This window comes from Pseudomyrmex gracilis, unplaced genomic scaffold (genome assembly GCF_002006095.1).
Source record: "Pseudomyrmex gracilis isolate BER0280 unplaced genomic scaffold, ASM200609v1 scaffold_159, whole genome shotgun sequence".
Classification (NCBI taxonomy): domain Eukaryota; kingdom Metazoa; phylum Arthropoda; class Insecta; order Hymenoptera; family Formicidae; genus Pseudomyrmex; species Pseudomyrmex gracilis.
This window is the reverse complement of record NW_018020743.1, coordinates 306,490-330,332: the sequence shown is the minus strand read 5'-3', so window position 1 is coordinate 330,332 and position 23,843 is coordinate 306,490. Positions and strand designations below refer to the sequence as shown.

Below are 23,843 nucleotides of genomic sequence, written 5' to 3'. Positions count from 1 at the left end.
TATATATATATATAATTAATTTCTTCTGTATGATTTTTGTGTCCGTGAGTGTTTCTCTGAATGCGTTCTACAGTTGGCATATATCTATTTGTTATAATATATTTATTTGTTATATCTTTTTCATCTTATTTATATACGGTTTGATTTATTCATTTTTTAATGTTTCGATTTTTACACATATTTAATTGTATACACAATAATATATAGATATAATAGAATAAAATAATAATATAATAGAATTATATTTATTTTTAGTGGCTACATATAAATATTAATATTAAATATACATATAGTTTTTTAAACGAGACTTTTACAATATACGTTCCTTCCATATACCGGAGACATTAATAGATTCATCTATTAAACACATATATACATATACACATGTTATTTGTCAACGTTAAATATTAATTAAATGACCAATACTTTTTGAGAAGAAAATAGGAAAGAAGAGCGGTTACATTATCGACACGACGTAGTTGTGGACAACCGATTGCTACTAGTTAGTTCGCACGGCGCTCGTTGGCGCCACGAGCAACCGCCCCGCTTGCCCCCCTCGATCCACGCGTCTATTCCGCGATTCATTGACGCGTTGTGTACCTTCGAGAACGTTCGAGGTATATTAATTAAAAATCTTGTTGTTTACGTTTTTTTTTTTTTTCACATATCTCTCGCGCGCGTGTTTATCCTCGCGTTTCTTTTCAACTCGCGGGAAGAAACAAAACATCGCCGAGGGACTTCGGAACGATATAAAAAATCTAGTGAATTTCTCCGCTCGCAGGTGTGACACCACGGGGGAGCGATCGATTGTTCGGTGGCTACCTTCGCTCGTTTCGAAACTTCGCGAAAGAGACGAAGATTCCAGTTGGTGGTGTCACCTTCGTCGAATAATGTGAAGGTACTAGACCGGCGCCGCTCATCGTCGCCATAGTCGTCATTTGCCGGTAGACACCGTAGACGCACGCAAGTAAAGACTCGCGCTTCGATTGACACTCCGGAGTTTTGTCACTCGTACGGGAAGTACATTGACTTCGACACAAGCGTTATATAAACCGAGGTACATATTCACCGAACGGGCGAAGAGGGCAGGAATTGTTTAATTGTGCGAGGTAGGTATTTTTTCAGATCGAATTGTTGTTTCGGTTCTTCCACACGACGACGTTCGTTGGCCGTTGTCGGTCACCGTCAAGTGGCTCGATCGCGTTTTCTGACAAAGTTGTAAATCTCGTCATTTACGTTTTGTCACCGAACGAAAGTGACACTTCGAATGTGCTGACAATGTTTTCGAATAAAGTCGACGAGACTCGAAAGACTCGACGACTTTGTTTTCGGTAGTCGCGAGTTAATTCGAAACTGACACACGGCGAGTAGAAAACTTTGAAGCACACAGAGTATGTAGCGAAATATAACGTTCTCGGACGGTGAGGTCTATCTTCTCACGTATCCGCCTCGCGGAAAAAATTGAACTCGCCGTGATTACGTGATTATGTCGCGTGCCGTTTCAAATCGTTTGGCTCTTTTCGCGACTGCGAAAACTTCAGATTGAAAAAAAAAAAAAAAACATTACATAACGCGTCGGCGCTAAACGCGAGATTTTGAAGAAAATTTGGAAGAATACGAAACAAATGCTCACATTTGTTGCGAGTCGACTGTTGATCTGCGAATTTTGTACGTTTTTGAACAAAGACAACTTTGTTAGAAAAACGAAACGGCGAAAGATTGTTTGCAATATCTCGTCCAATTGTCTCGTGTGTTTTTTTCGAACAACGCGCACGTTTTGCGTTTTTTGTAATAATCAATTTCAAGCTCTTTGATGTTGTACCCGTTTTCGCGTTGAAAGTGAAAACAAATTCGTGCTGTATTCTCGAGAAAAAAGATAAACATTGCAAACGGGTGTACGGAGAGAACAGTAGAACATGTTTCCGTAATCACGTGCAGTCGGTCTTGCGGTTGCATTATGTCGAAAAAATTATGACTGCCTTTTAAATTTGTTTATCAGGCGGCGGATAATTTATTTATTGGAGCATTTATCGGAGTTATCGTGTAAATTGCAAAAAATCACATCGCTTTTATCGCGGAACCGTTTTATCTCTTTCAATTTTCGCGCTCGTTTTCACGTGACATTGATCGTGCCGAAGTTCGCCGAATGTACGCGAACGTTCGACTGTCTCTCCGCGCCCGTCGCGGGCTGTTTTAGATCGCGATTGCGAAAGCGATCTGGATTTAACTGGCACTAAAATGGAATGTCCACCTTTAGCGGAAACCAATAAGTGGTTCTGTCAAACGTGATATTTTGATTCGCGCAATTTTGATCTCGTACGATAAAAAAAAAAAGCGCTCGCTCAGTGGCGTAGCGCGAACATTTTCCGAAAATCGAAGTTAAAAAAAAAAAAAAAAACAATTCTATTATTTCACAATTTGCAAAGTCACTTTTCTTAAGACACAACAAATATTACTATATGCATGTATGTATATTCGAATTTGTTTGTATAATAAACTTTCAGATTTAAAAATATACGCGTAGTTGAGCGTACGTATACACAGATTAGATTAGGTTAGGTTATGCACGCGTATTTTAATACACGGCCTCGCAAACAACATTCATTCGTAAACATTGATAATATCTTGTACATATTCGAAAAATTATGTTAATTTTATCGCGGGACGCTTTTTGCGGTAGATCAGAAAACTTATTCTGATCTTTGTTCGGCTGGCCACACACACACACACACCAACGACTGGTTATTAGAGATCAGCAATCGTTAACGTGACATATATAATCCTTGATACAAAACTGTAAAAAACGAGAAAGCATAAACAACAAATATATAACGATACGAGAGATTAGAGTGTACATGCAAGTCTCAAAAGCGCTTAAGCGGTCGAAAATAGAAAATTACGCAGAAATCCATTGATAAATCCCGATTCAAATCTCCTCTTAATCCGCCGCGATACATACCGCTCTGTTACTTAATTTTTATTAGACATTTTATCAGATGTGTCATTGGATATTTTATATTAGATGTGATATTTATTAGACATTTTATCAGGTGTGTGTTATTAGATATTTTATTAGATGTGATATTTATTTATGATTCTCTATGCTTTTGATCTTAACGGAAGATACGATTTTTACATAGTAATTAAATCTTTTCGAGTACGATATATCCATCCAGTTGTATGTTTATAATGCTTATCTTTATGATTTCAATTGATAACAATCACAAAAATCGATGGAAATATACAGAAAGAGAGAGAGAGAGAGAGAGAGAGAGAGAGAGAGACAGAAAAGGAGAGACGTATATTACGTTTAGTATTATCTTAAAATGCGTAAAAGTGAAGAAGAAATTTATTTCAAGTTCTTCTATCTTTAGTCTCATTTTTTTCTTTCTTTAACACTAATAAATAAATTCAATTTTCTTTAGACAAGCTAAGTGTGACAAAGTTTGACAAATTTAATTCTGTGATCACTTCGATGTACAATCTTGCTTTTTTTTTTTTTTTTTATCAAAAGGACACACGAGACATTGGATTATATACGCAAATAGTTAGTGTAACGCGTCAAAAAGCGATTTGAACATTTACGCACAACTCGCGACCGGAGTATATTTTCAGATTCGCTTGTTGATAGGCAACCCGACGTACGAGCAACTTCGAGAGAAGCGAAACGTAGGAACTTATCCGTGCGCGGATAGAAAATCCAACAAACGGAGTTATTTTTCGTTTCTCTAAGGATATATGAATCAAATTATTTAACAAACCGACGTTCTCTTTACAAAAATCAATTGTTGACATAAAAATCGCACAAGTGACAAAGCAGAGAGTTAGTTAGCGTTAATAATTTGTGTATCAATATCTCATTCAAAATTCATAACTATACACGTTGTTCTCCGATATACACATCCGCAAGCGATGTGTACGTACGTCGGTTTTCTCTTATTATTGCGATACTTGGCAAAAACGAAGTGATAACATTTCGATATCTCATTGTACACACACACACACGCACACGCACACACACGAAGCTCTCGCTCTTTCCTTTTGTCTTTCCCGTTATCTCTCACGTCACACATCATCAAACTGTCCGAGATGTAAAAAAAAAATACATATTGCACTTCCGGGTGTGCAAAGCGAAAACGCGCGTACCGCGTGCGAGACGCGTGCCAATTTTCCTCTTCGCTTCGCCGTGTGCGAGAACGAATGTCGTAAACCCGCGATGACGCCCGATGACACGCGTTCGCAACGTGATGATAACGTTTTGTTTTTTTTTTTTTTTATTCCATTCTTTTTTTTTTTTTTTTTTTTTAATGTATTTGCAGTCGCAACTGCTTTCGGCCAGACGCGCTTGGCATCGGGCGGTTAATGACTCACCGTAAATCTTCTTTCCCCCCGAGGTTGTCGCAAGAAATATACCAATTATGATCTTCCGCTAATCGGCTCCGATTATTCTCTTAACGCGTCGCCGTTAATCTACAATTGAAATTACAATCGCATTAATTTTTTCGCAAACACATTTGCGTTTTTCTCTCGACAAAAATGAGAATGTAATTGTCATTAGAAAAAAATTTATAATATTCTCAAATTTTTAAATTCGTTACTACGGGCGCGGTGTCTCAACTGCAAATGTTTCGAAGCAACGTTCTATCTTTGTTTTTTTATGTTTAACGAGAAACAAAGATAAGCTCTTTGTGCACAATGCGAGAAAATAGCTATATCGATAAGCGATAGACACACAGAATTCCAGAATACTCGTCGAACAATTTTATCGCTATTGCCTGTTCCAATCTGCATCGATACATGTGTGTATCTTTCTGAATGTTAGAGAGAGATTTCGCTGTTTCTACTTGTTATTTATAAATATAAGTCTTATACACAAAACCGGTGGATATGATCTATCGCTTGTGCCATAGAATATGATGCTTCGAAACATTAGCATTTAGGCTTTGACCTCCCGCATCCTATTGTGGTTACATTGCTTTTGTTACGGATTTTGTCTGCGACAACCTGCCCGCGTCTTTGCGAATTATTATCGTCATCGATGATCTGCCGAAAACGTGTGCCAGATGTCGCGCGTGAAAGAAGGTCGGTCGGTCGGCTGTTCGCGCAAAGGTGGATAGGGAGGAGAACGCGCGAAGGAAGCCGCTTCGCCGATCGCGTAGTCGATAGTAGTAATCCGCGATCAGTACTCGTGCGTCAAGAGGAGGTGCGGTGTTTCGGCCGGTTTTTTTACCTGACACAGATATTCGCGTTCGTCGGTTATTTAGGATTCGTGTCCGTCTGCCGCGCGTTTTTTTTCGCCGATCGTAATATATATATATCTATCTCGTTGTCGCGGCTTTAATCGAGGGTGGAGCGGGGGTCGAAAAAGCCCCGCGATATCGCGCGCGTACGCGGAGCAGGGAGGGAGCCCCTTGTGTGTTTACGTGACATACACCCGGATGGCGGCAACGATCAGCGATTTCTCCGTTGTTCAATGATGACGGAGGTGGCGGCAATCGAGAGGGAGAGGTCGCGCGCGCGCGCGCGCGCGCGGATAGCGGCCCGGAAAGGTCGCGGCCCCCGTCATTGATACGGTTACAGGGACCGCACTTTGGACCAAATGGTCGCGCCGACTAAGAAGGATAAAGCGCGACGGCGTTACCTCAGTGTCGTCTCGACTACGCAACGCGACGTACCACACCAACCCGCACAAGGACCTACATAACGCCACACCGCCGACGCACTTGCCCCTTAACTCCATCTGCTCATTGGGTTTTCCTGAGCTTTCTTTCTTTTTCTTTTTCTTTCTCTCTCTCTCTCTTGTTTTTCTCGGGAAGATCTGATAAACCGCACAGTTATCGCGCTCTCTCAAGGGTGAAATCATGGATCTTAGCCAGAATCAACAGTAGATCGCGCCTAAGAAGAAGCCTGGAGCTGAGAAAAGCCGCGCACGAGGTTTTATCGTGACAGATTCAAGCGTATATACGCGATCTTTTATTATTAGAGGAAAAAGAAGAGAGAGAAAGAACAAACACACACGAGAGAGAGAGAGAGAGCGAGAGCATAAAAGAGTCGCATCTTTCGCGTCTCCACGTCTTTCTCTGATCGCACGTGACGCACGACGTTCTTGCGGGCGACGTTCTCTCCCGCCGGTGTTCAGACAGCAATAAGACAAATTATCACCTATGAACTCATCACTTTCGGATGAGCTTGTTAACTCACTGCAGTATTATATCAACATGTCCGTAGAACCGGGCAGCTTCACCTCCAACGGGAGCATGATCGTTGTGAGCAACAGGTTGCCGTTTGTGCTGAAGAGGAACGAGACGACCGGTCAGCTGGAGCGCAAAGCCAGGTGAGTGTGAAAATCGTTTTGTTTTGTTAAAACAAAAAAAAAAACAAAAACAAAAGAAAGTAGCGCAGAAATAAAATTACGAGAATAAGGAGAAAGAGAGAAAAAAGATACTTGATCGTCCGCACTGAGTTTTTTTTTGCGGATAATCGAAATTTTCAAACGTAAATATGCAATATTTCTTTTTTTATCTCGTAATTGATCGATTTTACATATTGTTGGGTTGGTTTTCTTTTTTTTTTTTTTTAAGAGCTGTGTTTATTTTTGTCAAATGTTCAAATGTTTAAACTTCACACAACGCGCGCGTATATTAACGCGCCGCATTATTTATTAACGTATTTGCCATGTAAATTTATAACAAAATCAGTGCCAACGCACAATTATTCGTTCGACTACAAAAACACGCGTTAAGAAACGGTGTTTTTCGTTTGGTAGCTTTTGGTGCCATTTACCTCGTTGCGATTCAAAATGCATCGCTCGCCTCGTTTTGTTCGCACGTTAATTAATCACGTTCTCTTTTTCGGTCGAATGTGTTTCAATTATTTTTGTTCAACGTCGTTTGTTGCGCGTAATGTCGGAAAAGAATTAGAATTAGAACACATTTGATCATTCGCACACACGTTGTATTGTATTTTTCATTTATATATATTTTTTGGCGAATGTTTCGAGATAACGAAACGCGACGGAGCTGGGTTGTGATTACATGTCGTCTGTGAGGTTACATCACTTGTGCGACTCCGTTATCTCCACAGAGCCGCGTTTTTTTCAATAAATGCGATATCGTGACAAACGTAGCTCGCCGCGTTTAATACTGTAGGATGCTTTTGGAAAATAAAAAACGATAACGTCATAAAGTGTATATTGCGTGTTTTTTTTTTTTTTTTTTGCGATCGAAAAGTCTTGTTTTTCTCACATCAACGATATTGCATTTATCTCCGAATACAGGGGTCGAAGATCATAAGAGATTATTGAAGTTAATTGTTATTGTTTACTATATTGTATTCTCCGCTTGTCGCTTTTGCTTGCTGTCTCGATGGTGCGAATATTATTTTGGAAAAAAAAAAAAGAACAGCGGCGAAAAGAAGAATCGCGTATCAACAAAAAAGTAGCAACTATTTCGACAAAAGACGCGTCGCGATTGCGCGGAAAATAAACAAAAGCAAGTGCGTTTGTGTGCGCGCGTACGCATGCATTTGGTAACATCCGGTGACGTAACATCGGCAAAGACGAAATGTAAATAACAAAGTTTAATTGAAATATTCCTAATTAAAATTCAGACCGATGATTTGCCGCTTGAATTAAGTTAATGTGATCTAAATCTGATCTCAGTACAAAATTCTATGTTTATCGATGAAGATGTTCGTTGAGATGTTTAATGTAAGAGTCAAATTAATTTCGAGAAAATTCTAGATACGGATAATTCCGTGTTTTTATGTTTTTTGTTTTGTTTTTTTTAAGTGATTGATACACCGAAAAAATTGTATTCTTATTTTGAGGATATCCCACTTACTTTAAGTATATTTTATACTAAAATAGGCGCCAAGAAGAGTTTCTTATTTTAAGAGGAAAATCCTCTAAATAGTAATATTGATAAGAATATATACTGATTAGAATATAAAAAGTTTCTATAGAAAAACATACATATATCTCACTTTCGAAAAAGACTATATTCTTAAATTAAGAATATATTCTTAAATAAAGAATATATTCTTAATTTCAGAAGAATATCATCTAAAATCTTGAAGAAGATTTTTTAAGTATAAAATCTTCTACTTACAAGAATGTAATGTTTTCGGTGTACGATTTAATGATACATGAACAAAAAAATTCAATAATTGACTGAGTGTCAATGTGTGCAAGTAAAAAATATTAAAAACGCGCGCGATGTTATTTCGTATATCGACTCGCGGCGAGCGAGAGAAACAACTTTCTCAATCGCGTATTCGAAATATTGTACTGTTTGTTTTAAAAAAAAAATGTAATCTAATCGCGCTCGGTAAAATACGATGGGTGATATTGCATTACAAAATGTCACATAAACTTTGTTTGCGGAGAGAGACGGAGACGGAGACGGAGATTTATCTCTCCGACGAATTTATTTCTCGATCTGTGCTCGCGAACCAGATTAATTAACGCAAATCATTTAACGAACGTTCGTTGACATCAGAAACTTATGCAACAGATCAAATCGCGACCGATAATATTGAATTGGGGTAAGGGGGTTCTTTGTGCAAATCGTATAACTCTTGAAGTTTTATCTCTTTTCTTCGAAAAACCGTACAATTCGTATTTTCGGTGTAATTCGCTCTCGTGTTAATCGCGACGCACCCGTACATTTTAAAGAAGCAACATTGCGATTGCGCGTCTCTCCGCTCGCGGCGAATTATAATTAATTAAGCGCGCGATTGTGTGAATTTCTCTCGATGTTATTTCTAGAACGTTGCTTATAACAAACATATATATATAAATCACGCTCGAGCGCGATTGATTCTTACGAAACTTTTTTTTACAACGAGACGTTCTTGGCACAGAAAGAGACAACGTGCGCGCGACACAACGACGCACGTGCATCGCTCGCAAAAGCCGTCCGACAAGTGCGATTATCGAGAGAACTTTTGTCTCTCACAAAGCGTTGATGAAAGAAACACGCGGGTAACACTTGTGCAACAATCGTCCCACGTGTCTATCGCGTGTCTTACCGATTGTATTCCGCGCGCAAGTGCGAAGTCGCGAGTCTCGAGAAGCGTCTCGAACATATATACTCGCTCGCGCGCGAGTGTGTCTCGTGAATTCGCACCGCGCGCGCGAATTTGCACCGCAAGTCGTGGAAAAACACCGCGCGCGAACGTTTTAAACTTCCGATTGCGCCGACAATAAACTCCGAGAAGCGGCGGGTTAAATTCAACATGGGAGAACACGTCGCGTTACCGATCTTTGCATCGCGCGGCGATCTTGTTTTTCTTTTTTTTTTTTTTACGCGCGAACGTTGCATCCGTATGTGTTACATAAAAACGTGTGTGTATTCCGTTATCTTTTTTTTCTCGGCTTTATCGCGCAATGTTGTTACGTAATTCAATTGTAAACGAGATCGGCGCGAAGTTATCGGAAGAAACGATCGGCTGAAATATAAACAATGCTGATGTTGCGCTCGATCGTTCGTACTGTTGGACTTTTTGTTAAGAACCGAGTCGTTGGAACCGTTTGAGAGAAAAATTCTCACTCGAATTAATTATTTGAGACCTGATGAAAAATTCGTTGTTGAAAGGGATCGACCCGGGAAACATATCTTAAGAGTGAATTCGAACTCTTTGCCCTGAAAAATTGTTGAACCGATCGTTGCTGCTACCCTTTTCTTGAACGGCTGCAACATTTTTGTAAAATAATAGATTTTTATTATCTCACGTACATGTGTATTTCGATGATAATTTTCTTAACGTCACAGAAGTGCCGTAAGACGTCGTGGTATAATTATAGCACGACCATGATTACTTACGAAATGAAAAAATTATCGATCGCGCGCGATAAGAACGTCATGTTGCGCGCACATGTAAACATTTATGCGTTTTCATTAATGCGGAAAGACTTTTGTTGGCAGATACTTCGAATATCGGTACGCGAATGAAATACTTTTTCGCGATATGAAATTATATCTCCAGCGTTATATTTTCCAACGCGCAAGTGAAAATTCAAACGCGTGTGTAATCACAAAGTATGTTACCGGCGTGTGCACGTAACGTCTAACGTCTCATCTCTCTTTCCCCGCAGCTTTCTCGCAGTCTTTAATTCGCGAGTTCTTTGATCAATTTGAGATCACGTTGCGCTAATTTTTCTTTTTGCGCGCAAAAAAATTAGAACCGATCGTTTGTGTGTGTGTGTGTGTCTCGATAACCAAGACTTAACTCGGGCAAGAAAGAGCGATCGTGTTGTCACGAAATTTGTATCAGACGCGCGCGATAAAAAAAAAAGAAAAACAAAAAAATCGGAGTGATTTCCGGAAGGTCACGGAGCTGTCACGCATTTACGCGCACTCGATGCACGTGCTTTTAAGAAATCTCCCGGTTGATTCCGCGAAGAGAGAGAGAGAGAGAGAGACAAAGAAAGACGTACACAACCGATGATGAAGCGGCTTGTGCATTACGTAAAACAAATTGGTCGTTATACTCAATGTCGCGCGCTCGTGTGCACGCCTGTTAAATAATTAATTAATTACAATAGTCGCGCGCGCGCGCGCGCGAATATCTCGCGACGCAGCAATAATTTCGCTTTCCGATCGGCGATAAATTTGATAAAAAAAAAAAAAAAAATCGTTAGTCGTTAGTTTGAATATTTTGCACGTGTAAAAAAAATTTGTCTCGTGATTCGAGGTACCGCAAAAACAACTTTCGAGAGCGCGTATCGTCTTCTCGACTTTTTCGACATTTGTTTTCCATTGTGAAACAAATATTCGCACTTTGTGACGAATTGTTTTGCAACTCCGATGATTTCAGCGGAGATGTTTGAAAACAATCATACAACGCATTTTTCGGTTGTACAAAATGTGTTACTCCACAGTCGAGAGCCACACATGACACAACTTCAATTCTCTAGTTAAACACGTATGTTTCGTTATTTGTTTGTTTGTTTTTTTTTTGTGTGTGTTAATTGGAACAACACGGAAAAAAAAGATTTGCTAGAATAGCAAGAAATTAGTTATTATATGGCCAGCAAAAAAACATTTGTTAAGTTTACTAAAATTTTTGTTTCGCCAACAAAACATTTTGTTGATGAAACAAAATATTTCGTAGAGTCAACCATTTTTTTTGCTAACCATATAATAGCAAAACTTTTTTTTCCGTGAACAGTCTGTGTTTTTTTTTGGCTGTTCTTTTTTTTCTATATTTATATTTACTGTCTCTATATATACACACGTCTTATAAGTCGACAAAGATGAAACGTAAGAAGGTAAACAAACGTTGAACGGAATTACATTCGAGAACTTATACTTAATGCTATTATTATTGTCAATCTACTGTCCGCCGCTCGATTAGCGCGATCGAATTAAGCGAGAGATATCTGAGATATAATTAGAACTCTTCGTGAAGGACGTGGATAAATGTTAAACGTCCCGTAACAAGGCGAGCGGAATCTCGCGATTATGATCAATTACATTATGACGTATTCGTAAGAGAGAGAGAGAGAGAGAGAGAGAGAGAGAGAGAGAGAGAGAGAGAGAAGTAAGATGTAATTAACAATAGATGACAATTGATAGATGAAAATTCTAATTTCGATCTGTAAAAAACTTGCAGACTGATAATTACTAATTACTAATTAATTACTAATTAATTACTAATTATCAGTCTGCAAGTTTTTTACAGATTGAAATTAGAATTGTCATCTATTAAGGAACAAAAATAAACAGTAGACGTTCGAAGAATGTCGGAGGTAGCTGTGGAATCATCGTCTGAGCTTCGGAGACACTCGTGTGCGTTAAGTTCTTTTTTATCCTGTTGCTAATGTTATCTTTTTTTTTTTCCAGCGCCGGTGGTTTGGTGACTGCGGTGGCACCGGTTGTCATAAGCGGCAATGGAGTCTGGGTTGGATGGCCGGGCATGCACATGGAAAATCCGAACGAACCGATTCCCGAATCCGATCCGAACGATCGCACACCCACGGCCGGTTTGCTCTCTCGAAAGGTAAACAACACGCCTGTCGTTATTAATGTTCCGTAACAATGACGCGACGCGACGCTAATAAAAATCGATACTTTGTCTTGTCTCAAACACACTCTTACATAATTTCGTCTAGCATTTACGTAAACTATCGTAAGAAATTAAAGCGTATTGTCTCTTATTGTCGAAGATAAACTTTTACAGAAGAAAAAAAAAAAGAAAAATTGATTCTTTAATTCTTAAAACAATCATCGAGAGGAAAACATTGCCGCTGTGTTATGAACAAAACGTCGCTGTTAATATGCGATTGCTCAACGTTGCATTACGATGAGCAAACGACCGCAACGGAGATGACGTTCTACCTCCTCTCGAGTCATGCGATTTGTTTCTCTCGACCCTTGCCGAGTTTTGTTTTCAAGGGCTATTGTTCGAGATATTTTTATTGTTTAATCCTAAAACGCATTTCTATGTAATTCTCTCTCTCGAGTGGACCGCGTCAGGTAAGACACGACGTCTTATCATTTCCATTCGGCGATTGTGCGCGACGTGTACCATCAACCTTGACATTGACGAGAGAGACGGTCTCGTTTTTCGTAACTAAGCGCGTTACAACGAGGAAAGATAGTCGTCCTCCCTTCAATGGTCACCTGTAATATTTCATCATGTCGTCGAAAATGCCGATGAATGCGTGATAAGAATTCGATGTATTTTTCCTCGCTTTTATCTGTATGAGTCAGAACTTAATTCAATTGACAGTCTCTAAGAGGTCTCGGGAGCGATATTGACGGAATATATATATATATATATAATATTAAACCGAAAAAGAAATTTTTTTTCCGTATCGGGAGAAAAGTTAACAAGTGCATTTTTTTTCTCAACCGAATATATATATATAATTATATATATATATATATATTATTATATATATAAGATAAGATAATATATTATTATATATATAATATATATATTCAACCGAATATATATATATATAATAATATATATATATATAATAATATATATATATATTCGGTTGAGAAAAAAATGCACTTGTTAACTTTTCTCCCGATACGGAAAAAAAGTTTCTTTTTACACAGTCGGACGGTTTATTTGTTTACGGTTTTGCACCTTCTCGGCGAGAGAAAAGCAACGATCGTGCTTTATTGACGAGTGCGTGTTTACGCACAGCTTGTACGCGATTAAAAATTTAAAATACGTAGTCGCACACACACATGTAAAATATTTTATTATCTTAACATATTTGTGCCACTTTAAATCTCTTTCGATAATATTTTATTGATAATTTTTTATTGTTTTTCCACGAAAAAAAAAGAAATTGCGCAACAAAGAAAAACAAATTTCGTAATCGATCGTCGAATAATTAATGCGGATTCTCGGGAAGAAAGGATTAACAAAAAAAAAAAAACAAACGACTATTGGCAATGGATCCGGTGTCGCGATATTCGTGTCGCGGGGTCAATCGGAAAGGTTATCACTGCGCGACGCATTGCGAGCGTTTATTACGTCTAATCTGCCATAGACGGTGATTTCTGCCGTACAAAGTTGCGAGTAGCTTTGTAGACGACGATACCGGTTTGCGATTAAACGCCCGGACGTGTATTTACCCACGTGGTCGTCGCGTTGAGATCACATGGATTGTGTGGCAAGAGTCTTTCAAGATCGCCGATAACACAAATGTCCGAGAGCAAAACGCCGCAACGGTTAAGTAACAAGGGCGATTAAAAAAAAAAAGAAGCGCGCGGCGTTAGGATGCGTGGCGACCGACGTAAACAACACGTCTGTGAAACTAGCGCGACGTTTTTGTTAATATTTTTTTTAACAAATACGTAACGATAGTACCACTTTTTACAATTCAACAAAGTTTATGATAAAAATAAACAAAAGTCTCGCACTTAAAAAAAAAAACATTAATATCAAAAATTAAAAAAAAATCTGCCAGACACAGTAAACAGACTTGCGCGTAAACATTAACGACAATTATCGTTGCGCGCAGAAATGTAGATGCGCGCGACGTAGTATGTAAATCTCGCAACAACATAACAAACGCGTATTTTGAAGATGATAAAAGATCAACGACGGAAAAGATGTTTTATTCTCTTTGTTTAAGAAAAGCGTTGGAGAATATTAATTTTTTTCGCATACTTTTTACATCGATCGTACTTTGAAATAAATTTAAACAGATTAAGTACGAACATTGCTCGTTTGAATATTGCTGAGAAAAAAACTCGTACGTGTCAATTTTTTGTTTTGTTTTGTTTTGTTTTGTTTTATCAATATATCAGCAATACAGCTGAAACGAATCCATTATCGTTGAATTCCGAGTTTTCTTGTTACGTTTCTGCTTCTGTTCATACACTCTCGGTGGCCTCTTTCTCTGTTTCTATCGCGGAACGTTCAATGATATGTTTACATAACAAGATACGATAATATATATAAGAAGAAACAAAGAAACCACGAAAAAGAAAGCCACGAGGAAAAGTCGTCGTTTTATCGTATATCGCATGAAATATACTTTGCGCGTGATAAGGAGCGGCAATTAAAATGTTTTCGTCTCTCTCTCTCTCTCTTTCTCTCGCGATTTTTTCAATGAGAGATTTTAGCGAAAATATAGTGGCGCAACAATATTTTTACACGTCGTGTAAAATGTATATATATCGCACGATGTGATTTATGTATTTGATTCGAAATTATTTTTTGTCTGTGGGTTTTGCAATTCCCCCCACACGTTATCTGATTAGCTCTCGAAACTTCTCTTACGCAATTAACGGATGTAACGATCGAAAGTCTCTCTCCGTCGTTACAAGACGATCCGCTTAAAAATGTTCTGCAAAAATTTAAATATAGAAAGAGAGAGAATATTATTGCACACACATGATATCGCTCGATTAAATTCATCATTCCCCGATGAATTTTACACTTCGATCATTTCGAGACCGTTTTTTTTTTTTTTAATGTAATCCCGATTGTGTGTTGCAACTCGCGCGTGTAGTGAGTTAAAATATCGAGGTCGTCGTTTCTTCTTCGATTAAAAAAAAAAAACAAAACAAAACTAAAAAATCCAAACTGTCGGTAACTCGATATGTTTTATCGCGAGTGCGTGGCGTTAAGCAACACCACGACTTCTCGAATACAAATGTTAACGATGATAACAATGCGCGCAACGCGATTCTTATCCGGGTTGGAATGCGCGCTCGTATACAATATATATATATATATATATATGTGTGTATACAACACAACGGGAGGGAAAAAAGAAGATCGCCGTATCGCTTTCCCTGACCTCTCTTAATTAACGCGCCCGTAAAAGCGATGTCGATATCTGCCGACGAAAGAGAAACAACACATTATATGACGCGCGGCGCGATTGGTTATGTCTATCGTAGAATTATAAACAACCGTCTTATCGTTCGTCAAGCCCGATTGCTCCTTGCTTGCGTCAGGGCAACCTCTCTCTCTCTCTCTCTCTCTCTTTTTCTCGGGCGCGGCCTCTGTTTTCGCGCTCGCGATCGGAAATAAAGGAGGCAGTGTCATGGGACGAAGTCATGAGATAAAGAGATGAGAGAGAGAAGAATCGAATTACCCTCCCCCGACGATGATACGACGTCTTCATTAAGAACGTGCCTGCCGGGAACGGACTTTGTGCACTTCCGATTTGAGGACAACACGCGTACTTGTTGCTCTCCTCGTTTCATTTTTGCGTCGTTTCTTGGCATCTTTCTGCGCTTTTTTTTTCTCTTCGAACGTTTCGGAATTACAATTTTATTGCGTTTAAACGTACCGCAACTGTACTGTTTTGCCGCGTAACACTTTGCTAGAAAAATCGAAAAAAAAAAAAAAAAAAAAACGTCCTTGAGTGTCTCGACTTTTGTCGGACAACGTGATCAATCGCCGTGTCTAGTTCTAAAGAAGTGTCAGAACAACCGTCAATAATCGAGTACTACGCACTGTACAACAACTTCTTTAGTTTCGCAGATACCGATTTGATTTCGACGCGCGCGGTAATCGAGGAATTTTTTAACGAAGGCAATACACAACAAGCAATTTTGAGAGTATTATTTCTCGATGTGTATTAACACAATAATATGTGTGTCGCAATAACGTTAAGAATAGCCGTAAAACATTATTAATTTTGTATGCGAAACGGTTAAAAATAACCCGTTTGGCACGTTTGCCAAAATGTTATACAATGATAATAAATATCTGACGTCGCGATTGCACATGCGTTCGCGTAGAATTCGATCTTCGAAATGGCGATAACGATATTGCGATAAAACACACAAACAATCGTAAAGAAAAAATTCGAAAATTAATTAATTAACGCAAATGATTATTTTCTCCTTTTGTGTCTTTGTTTTTCAGGTTGTCGCGGTGCATGTTGAACCCAACATCTTCGACTCGTATTACAACGGATGCTGCAATGGAACGTTTTGGCCTCTTTTCCATTCGATGCCGGATCGAGCGACCTTCATCGCCGAACATTGGCGCGCGTACTCAGCGGTCAATGAACAATTCGCCGCGAAGACGGTACGACGATCATTCTATGCGCTGTGTCTATTTTGTTGACTTGGTTTCGGCACCAAAAAATATAGAAGTTATATATATATATATATATAACGTTTTAACATTATTTCGACAACGAATCTGCAGGTGGGCGCCTTGGAGCAAATTCACAAGGAACAAGAAAATCAACTGAATGGCACGCCCTTGGTGTGGGTTCACGATTACCATCTGATGTTGGCCGCGAATTGGATCAGACAAGCGGCCGACGAGAAGAATCTCAGACTCAAATTAGGTTTCTTCCTTCACATACCCTTCCCGCCATGGGACATCTTCCGACTCTTCCCTTGGGCTGACGAAATTCTACAGGGTATGCTCGGTGAGTATGTAATCTCAGTTGTGTATTTTGAGAATTTATTATCTCAATTTTTTTTTTCACTTCAAATTTTTTCAACCACGACGTAACTTCTTGCGCGTGTGCGCGTATATATATAATTTTCAGGCTGCGACATGGTGGGTTTTCACATTCAAGATTATTGTCTGAACTTCGTTGATTGTTGCCAGAGAAGTCTCGGTTGTAGAGTGGACAGAAAGAATCTGTTGGTCGAGCACGGCGGCCGAACGGTGCGGGTAAGACCGCTGCCGATCGGCATTCCGTTCGATAGGTTTGTTTCCTTGGCGGAGACCGCGACCAAGGTAATGCAGTCGAATCAGAAAATCATCCTCGGCGTTGATCGGCTCGATTACACGAAGGGTCTCGTGCACAGACTGAAAGCCTTTGAGATGCTACTTGAAAAACATCCCGAACATCGCGAACAGGTATTTAATTATTGCGTTGCGCGCGAATACGCGTATCTTGAAATTTAATCGCGAATCGTCGAACGATCACATATACCGTTTCGTGTCGCAGGTGACGATGTTGCAAATCGCAGTGCCCTCACGCACCGACGTTCGCGAGTATCAGGATTTGAAGCTTGAAATGGATCAGCTGATCGGCTGCATAAACGGCCGCTTCACAACACCAAACTGGTCGCCGATTCGTTACATCTACGGTTGTGTGAGTCAGGACGAGCTGGCCGCGTTTTACAGAGACGCCGCCGTTGCTCTCGTCACGCCGCTCAGAGATGGCATGAATTTGGTCGCTAAGGAATTCGTTGCGTGTCAGATCAACACGCCACCGGGAGTGCTGATAGTATCGCCGTTCGCCGGGGCAGGTGAAATGATGCACGAGGCGCTGATTTGCAATCCTTATGAGATTGACGAGGCCGCGGAAGTGATTCACAGGTATGTAAACTTTTTTTTTTTTCCAACATACATATAAAACACAGTTTAGTCGCGATGAATAATTATATCTGCGCAGTTAACGTACCGTTTATTTCTTTGTTTTGCTTTTTTGTTGGTTTTCTTTTTTCATTTTCTTTTTTTATTAAACGTTTTTACGTCGTTGTTTTTAACAGAGCTCTCACGATGCCGGAAGATGAACGCACGTTAAGAATGAATCACTTACGTAGACGCGAGAGAATATACGACGTCAACTACTGGATGAAATCTTTCCTTCAAGTAATGGGATCGCTCGAGGAACACGATTCTGTGGGTGCTACCACGATGCAGCCCGTGACCATGGACGATTTCGACGATTATTTGAGCAAGTAGGTATCAGATGTGTTAAAAGATGTGCATGACTGGGCCCGACCAGCGCATGCGCATGAACGGGACAATTTATCCATTAAGGCAGAAACATAACAAGTATTAAAGTAATTTATAATAATTTTCAACTAATTCTCTTAGACTATATCTCTGCTTGCAGTATTGTTTTTTCAGAAAAATATTTATACACACAAGTTTTATATAAATTTAATGATATATAGAAGAAGTTTTTTAAGAACATTTTTAAAGAAAAAATTTTAGCAATTCTGTACTAATGATTGATTTGCTAAAGAAAATTTTATATAAAGATACAGAGAGCTATGCGCTTTTAAATAATATTTATAATCTAAGCATGAGTTTGGGTACGTCGCAGCGTGGCGACACATATAATAATGATAATAAATAAAAAAAAGGTATGATCGACGGGTTATGTGCTTTACACGTCGTCACCGATGGCGGTGATGCACACCGAGCATTTAATAATGCATTTTGAATGTGATATATATCGATCCCGACATCCTGTCCTGTGCAATCTGCAAATTGGATGTGTTACATAAGTGACGGATGAAGAAAAAATATGCTTCTTCGTGATACGGCGGGCCCGCGCGAGCGATTGTTACCTTGACTCATGACAAAAGCAGGATAACGATCCAGTGACAACCACATGTCCCCTAGGTACATCGGTGATAATCATAAGTTAGCTCTCCTGTTGGATTACGACGGCACATTGGCGCCCATCGCCACGCATCCCGATCTTGCGATTCTGCCGTTGGAAACCAAGAATGTTTTGCAGAGATTGTCCAACATGTCGGACGTCTATATCGCGATTATATCCGGCAGAAATGTGAACAACGTGAAATCGATGGTCGGAATAGAAGGTATCACGTACGCCGGCAATCACGGATTGGAGATTCTACATCCGGACGGGAGCAAATTCGTTCATCCGATGCCCGCTGAATTGGAAGACCAAGTGGCTAACTTAATGCAGACTCTTCAAGAACAGGTATATGTATATACGTTTGTTTTTAATACACCCTATATAGAGTAAATTTTTCGCGAAATTGTTAAAAATATATTTAATTACTAATTTATTTGAATGAATACTAATTTACTAATTTGTACTAATTTATTTGATTGTATATATTTTTTTAACGAACTGTTTCGTTGACGATTCTCTGTTTGATGAAGCTTTGCAAAGACGGTGCTTGGGTGGAGAACAAAGGCGCGCTTCTGACTTTCCATTATCGTGAAACTCCGATGGAGATCCGTCCTAAAATGGTGGATCAAGCTAAAAAACTCATCGAGAAAGCGGGATTTAAAGCTTGCGCCGCACACTGCGCAATTGAGGCTAAACCGCCGGTCGAATGGAACAAAGGCCGCGCTTCCATCTATATCTTGCGCACGGCATTCGGTTTGGACTGGAGCGAACGCATCAGGATTATTTACGCCGGTGACGATGTTACGGATGAGGATGCGATGAAAGTACGAATCGATTTCTTTTCGTTTGAGAATAGATTTCTCTTTTTTTTTTCGAATTACAGTCGGACGATTCTTTATTTACGTGAAATTTCGAAATCTGTTCGTACACAGGCTTTGAAAGGTATGGCTGCTACCTTCCGTGTTGCGTCGTCGCATATAATTCGCACTTCCGCCGAGAGACGTCTGCCCAGCACCGACTCGGTTCTAACGATGTTGAAATGGGTTGAGAGACATCTCAGTAGACGCAAGCCGCGCAACAGCATCGACATCCCCGGGATTCCTTCGCGATTTAGACGCAGCAGCGGCGGAATCACAATGGAGATGTCTTACACCCCGCCAAAGACAGCCCTCGAGTCCTAGGTGATGCTCAAATGTTCTTCGTTAGCATATCAACTAATATATATATATATATATTATATATATACCCGACGCGATATATACTTGTCATAATGTTATAATATGTGTATACGTAGTATATGTATATACAAATATGTATACATAAATATGTATTATATATGTATGCATATATGTGTATAGAACCAAAACCAAGTTAAACGAGACCTAGCGTCTAAACTTGTAACTTTGCATATAGCCGCTGAAAAAGATCATCGCGATCAGAATGCCGAAAACGAGAAAACGTAATAGTTTTTTTTTTTTTTTTTTTTTNTNNGTNAACGTAAAGTATAATCGGAAAATCTCAAGTAAAATTCTAACGATATTGCATCAAAACACACACACAGAGTTACAAAAAAAAAAAAAAAAAAACGGATCTAAGATGTACATACGGATAAAACCAATCGTGTTTTTCCGACAGAAACTTTTACTACGTCTTTTAACGTCAATAAATATAAAAATTTTCGATGCCGTGTTTTAGGCGATATTTAACACCGTCGAATTCGTACGAAGTATACCGTGCTCGATGTTTATTAACTAGAGCTTCTTCTTTCGGTCTGCAATACATAAGAATGTACATACATATTATATATATATTTCTATTTTTTCGATGTATTTATACGGAAATCAATCATTCAATCGTACGAGATATAACTGAAACTACAAAAAAAAAAAAAAAAAAAGTGTATACATCCTCTCCGAGGAAATAGATTCCTAGTCTTTTTAGAGATTCGATCGTGGTATATATTGGGACAAAAAAAAAAAAAAAAAAAAAACAGTAAATTGTGCGTGTTATACTCGTTAGCTGTGTGCTTTACCTCGTTAATGATTTTTTATAACACGAATATAGTTTAATGATATGAGAGTAAAAAAAAAAAAAAAATGAGAATGTCAGATTGTCCCACAAACTTTCTAAAAACGAATACTTTTTCTACGAGAGAAAGTTTATTTTTTTTTCCTTCTCTTTTAACAATTTAAAACTTATCAATTGTCACCGAGGATCTTAAATCTTCTGTTCGTTAGATTTTTATCTAAGTTCTTTTGAAAAATATTCCGTACAACTTTTCGAGTCGTCACCTCTCTCGAAAAATTAATAACCAATAAAAATAATCTCGCGAAAAAAATCGTTTCCTCATGAGTAGGATTAGAAATACACAGAGTCTTTTCAATGTTAATAAAGTTTATTATCTCTCAGTTATTACATAGGTCTTGCGACTATTAAGTTACCAGAAAGTGGTGCCAATCTATCTAATTTGTGCCGCGAAATAAATTAGAGAAACACGCGTTTTCGACTTAGCGATAAGAACGTATAATAAAAATTACACATTTATATAGAAAAACGCAAAAACACACGCTCTATATTTACGTACGTATCTAGCAAGCACACGAAAAAAACCAATAACAGAATAATCGTTGCTGTGCAAAAAAGAAGAGGCGAAATCCAAACAATGTACATTTAGAATTTACACTTTTTGTAAGTATGTAAGACGTGCGATAAACAAAAACGGAGGCGAACGGAGAAATTATACCGGAGTTTGCTAATATATACACATATATATATAGAATTGCTAATATATATAGTTCGTTTCTCCTGGGTTGTGTACGATGATTAGCGAATAAATATGAAACTCTCTCTGTGTGTTAGGATTTACGTCTTCTGTGTAAACGTTTGAAAATTTATGTGTCGTGTTGCGCGCGTCTCCTTCACATGTCGCGCCCGGATAATACCGACCGCAAACTGGTGTAAACTGGCGGCATCCGTTTATCCGTTTCTTGTCATTTGAACTTGTTGATGAATGAGAGAAAACTTCTTTCGCAAGTGCACCAAAGAACCAAACAAATCATCAAGCTAAGTTGCATCAAGCATTGAGATAAGACGAAATGTTTTTCACAAGACGTATGGATTTTTTTTTTTACGACAAAAAAATCTCTCTGAATGTATATGGTGTAGCGGGTTGCATTTATACGTTAACAAATGTATAAGCGAGACTTAGAGCGAAACTTAGTTTGGAATACGTAGTGTATGATGAAGTTGCGTATGAATAATGTTATTTATTTAAAACTTGTGTAACAGCGCATTACGTTTGTTATACAAAAAAAAAAAAATCACTAGAGAGAGGGAACACGCACAAATTGTCAACTTAATTTTAATTAACGTCATTTTACTTCCACTTAGTATGGGGTTTTGCAAACGAATGTTATTCTTTTGAATTTGTTTTCAAAGTGTAACGTGTTTCCACAAGCGTTCTCTCCAATTAATTTTCTGGCCTTCTTTTTTTTATATATATATATATGCCTTTTGTTGCTACTTCCTTAATCCAATGAGCGTTTATACCAGGCGTTTTGTTATACGAATGCGTTCATCGTGAAACGCTTCCATCAAAACAATGACGAGGTATTCTTTCCGAGAGACGAAGCCAACTTTGCCAAGTTTCAACACTCGAATGCGATTACGAATTATTTAAGTTTATTTATCATAATATATAAAAATATTGAGAAATATATTGTTTAATCACAGTGTACATTAATACTAAAAAAAAACAAAAAAAAAAGAAATTAAAAAAGTCAGTGTTGCGTAACACGACGATGAAGAGGGATTTAGCGATTAAGTTTTTAACGATTCGATATCTTGCGGATGTTTAGCGCGTATCGCGAGCACGGATTCTCTCAACAATCTCGTATGTGTGTACTTTCGTACCTCTGTACTTATTAGTCAATTGTAACGATAAGTTCGTCACAATAAATGAGCGATCGGACGAACAATGAAAAACAAAAACAAACAAACAAACAAATTAAAAACGAGAAGCAGCTTGACGTTGAGAGCACAATTGGCAAGAATAAAGCAAAAAACGTATGAAAAATTTATGGCTGGAGCTCACACACTGTCTGCCGCACACCCGCGCATATGTTGAAAGTACACAACAAACAAATAAAAAACCAAACTAAAAGCATGTGTGTGTGTGTATGTATAATGAGATATATATGTGTAAATATACGCGTAAACGCGCGCAACAAAAGTTCCACCATGTGCCCTTAAAGCAAAATCTCCCCTTCCTCTTGACAAAAAAAAAAAAAAACAAAATAAAAGGAGAAATAAAAACGAAAAACACGAGCTACTTTACGTTTTATATGAGTACTTATTTTTAACCTCGTATAAATGTGGGTGTGCGTATAAAAAATTATTCGCGCGCGCGTGCGTGTGCACGATGATGCGAGTAAAAACGAACTAAATCCTGGTTTGCGTCCCACTGTGTGTAAAAACACCAACATTGCGAAAATCACGGTGTGAAATAAACGGTCGTTTGTAAGTTACTCGTTACTTCTTTTCTTTTCTCCTTTGTGATATTTTTTCAGCGGAATATCAAGAATTTAAAGCGTATGCGATTTTACGCAGAAAATTAAAAAAATGTTCACAATTTTGCTCGATGGAAGTGGAGAAAAGTATGTTGTGATTGTGTATCATTACGTATATATTATATGTGCGCACTCTGATTTTTCTCTTTCTCTCTCTCTCGAAAGAGAGAAGCGCGCGTTTCTTTTTCCAAGAATTTTGCTTCGCGCTTCGGTAATAAATAACAACGGAAACCGTATCTGTAGTGTTATCGGCGATATTGCACATCGTCCTTTTATTTTTTTTTACTATTTTTTCTATTTTTTTTATTTTATTTTTTTTTTATTACCGTGTAACTCCTGATGTTTGAGACGTATCTCAAGCTGGCGATTAAAAGTGTTTTTTTTTTTTTTATTTTTATTTTTATTTTTTATTTTTTTTATTTCATAAAAAACGTGTCACTGATGCGTGCGCGATGCCCGAGAGCGAGGCGAAAGCG

General features: G+C 38.5%; 1 protein-coding gene across 2 annotated transcripts; it reads left to right on the top strand.

The window, feature by feature from the left end:
- Window positions 1-930: 930 nt before the first annotated feature.
- On the top strand, window positions 931-23,100 carry LOC109857414 (alpha,alpha-trehalose-phosphate synthase [UDP-forming]). Of its 2 annotated transcripts, XM_020433693.1 has the most exons (11): window positions 931-1,109; window positions 6,229-6,334; window positions 11,847-12,003; window positions 16,357-16,521; window positions 16,645-16,873; window positions 16,997-17,313; window positions 17,405-17,778; window positions 17,952-18,143; window positions 18,817-19,144; window positions 19,330-19,623; window positions 19,732-23,100. In XM_020433693.1, exons 2-11 carry the CDS (start codon window positions 6,258-6,260, stop codon window positions 19,978-19,980), a joined length of 2,382 nt encoding a protein of 793 aa, XP_020289282.1. In that variant the 5' UTR covers window positions 931-1,109; window positions 6,229-6,257; the 3' UTR covers window positions 19,981-23,100. The 2 variants fall into 2 exon arrangements, with proteins under 2 accessions (XP_020289282.1, XP_020289281.1); XM_020433692.1 differs by lacking the exon at window positions 931-1,109 and having other exon boundaries at window positions 5,588-6,334.
- Window positions 23,101-23,843: the final 743 nt, after the last annotated feature.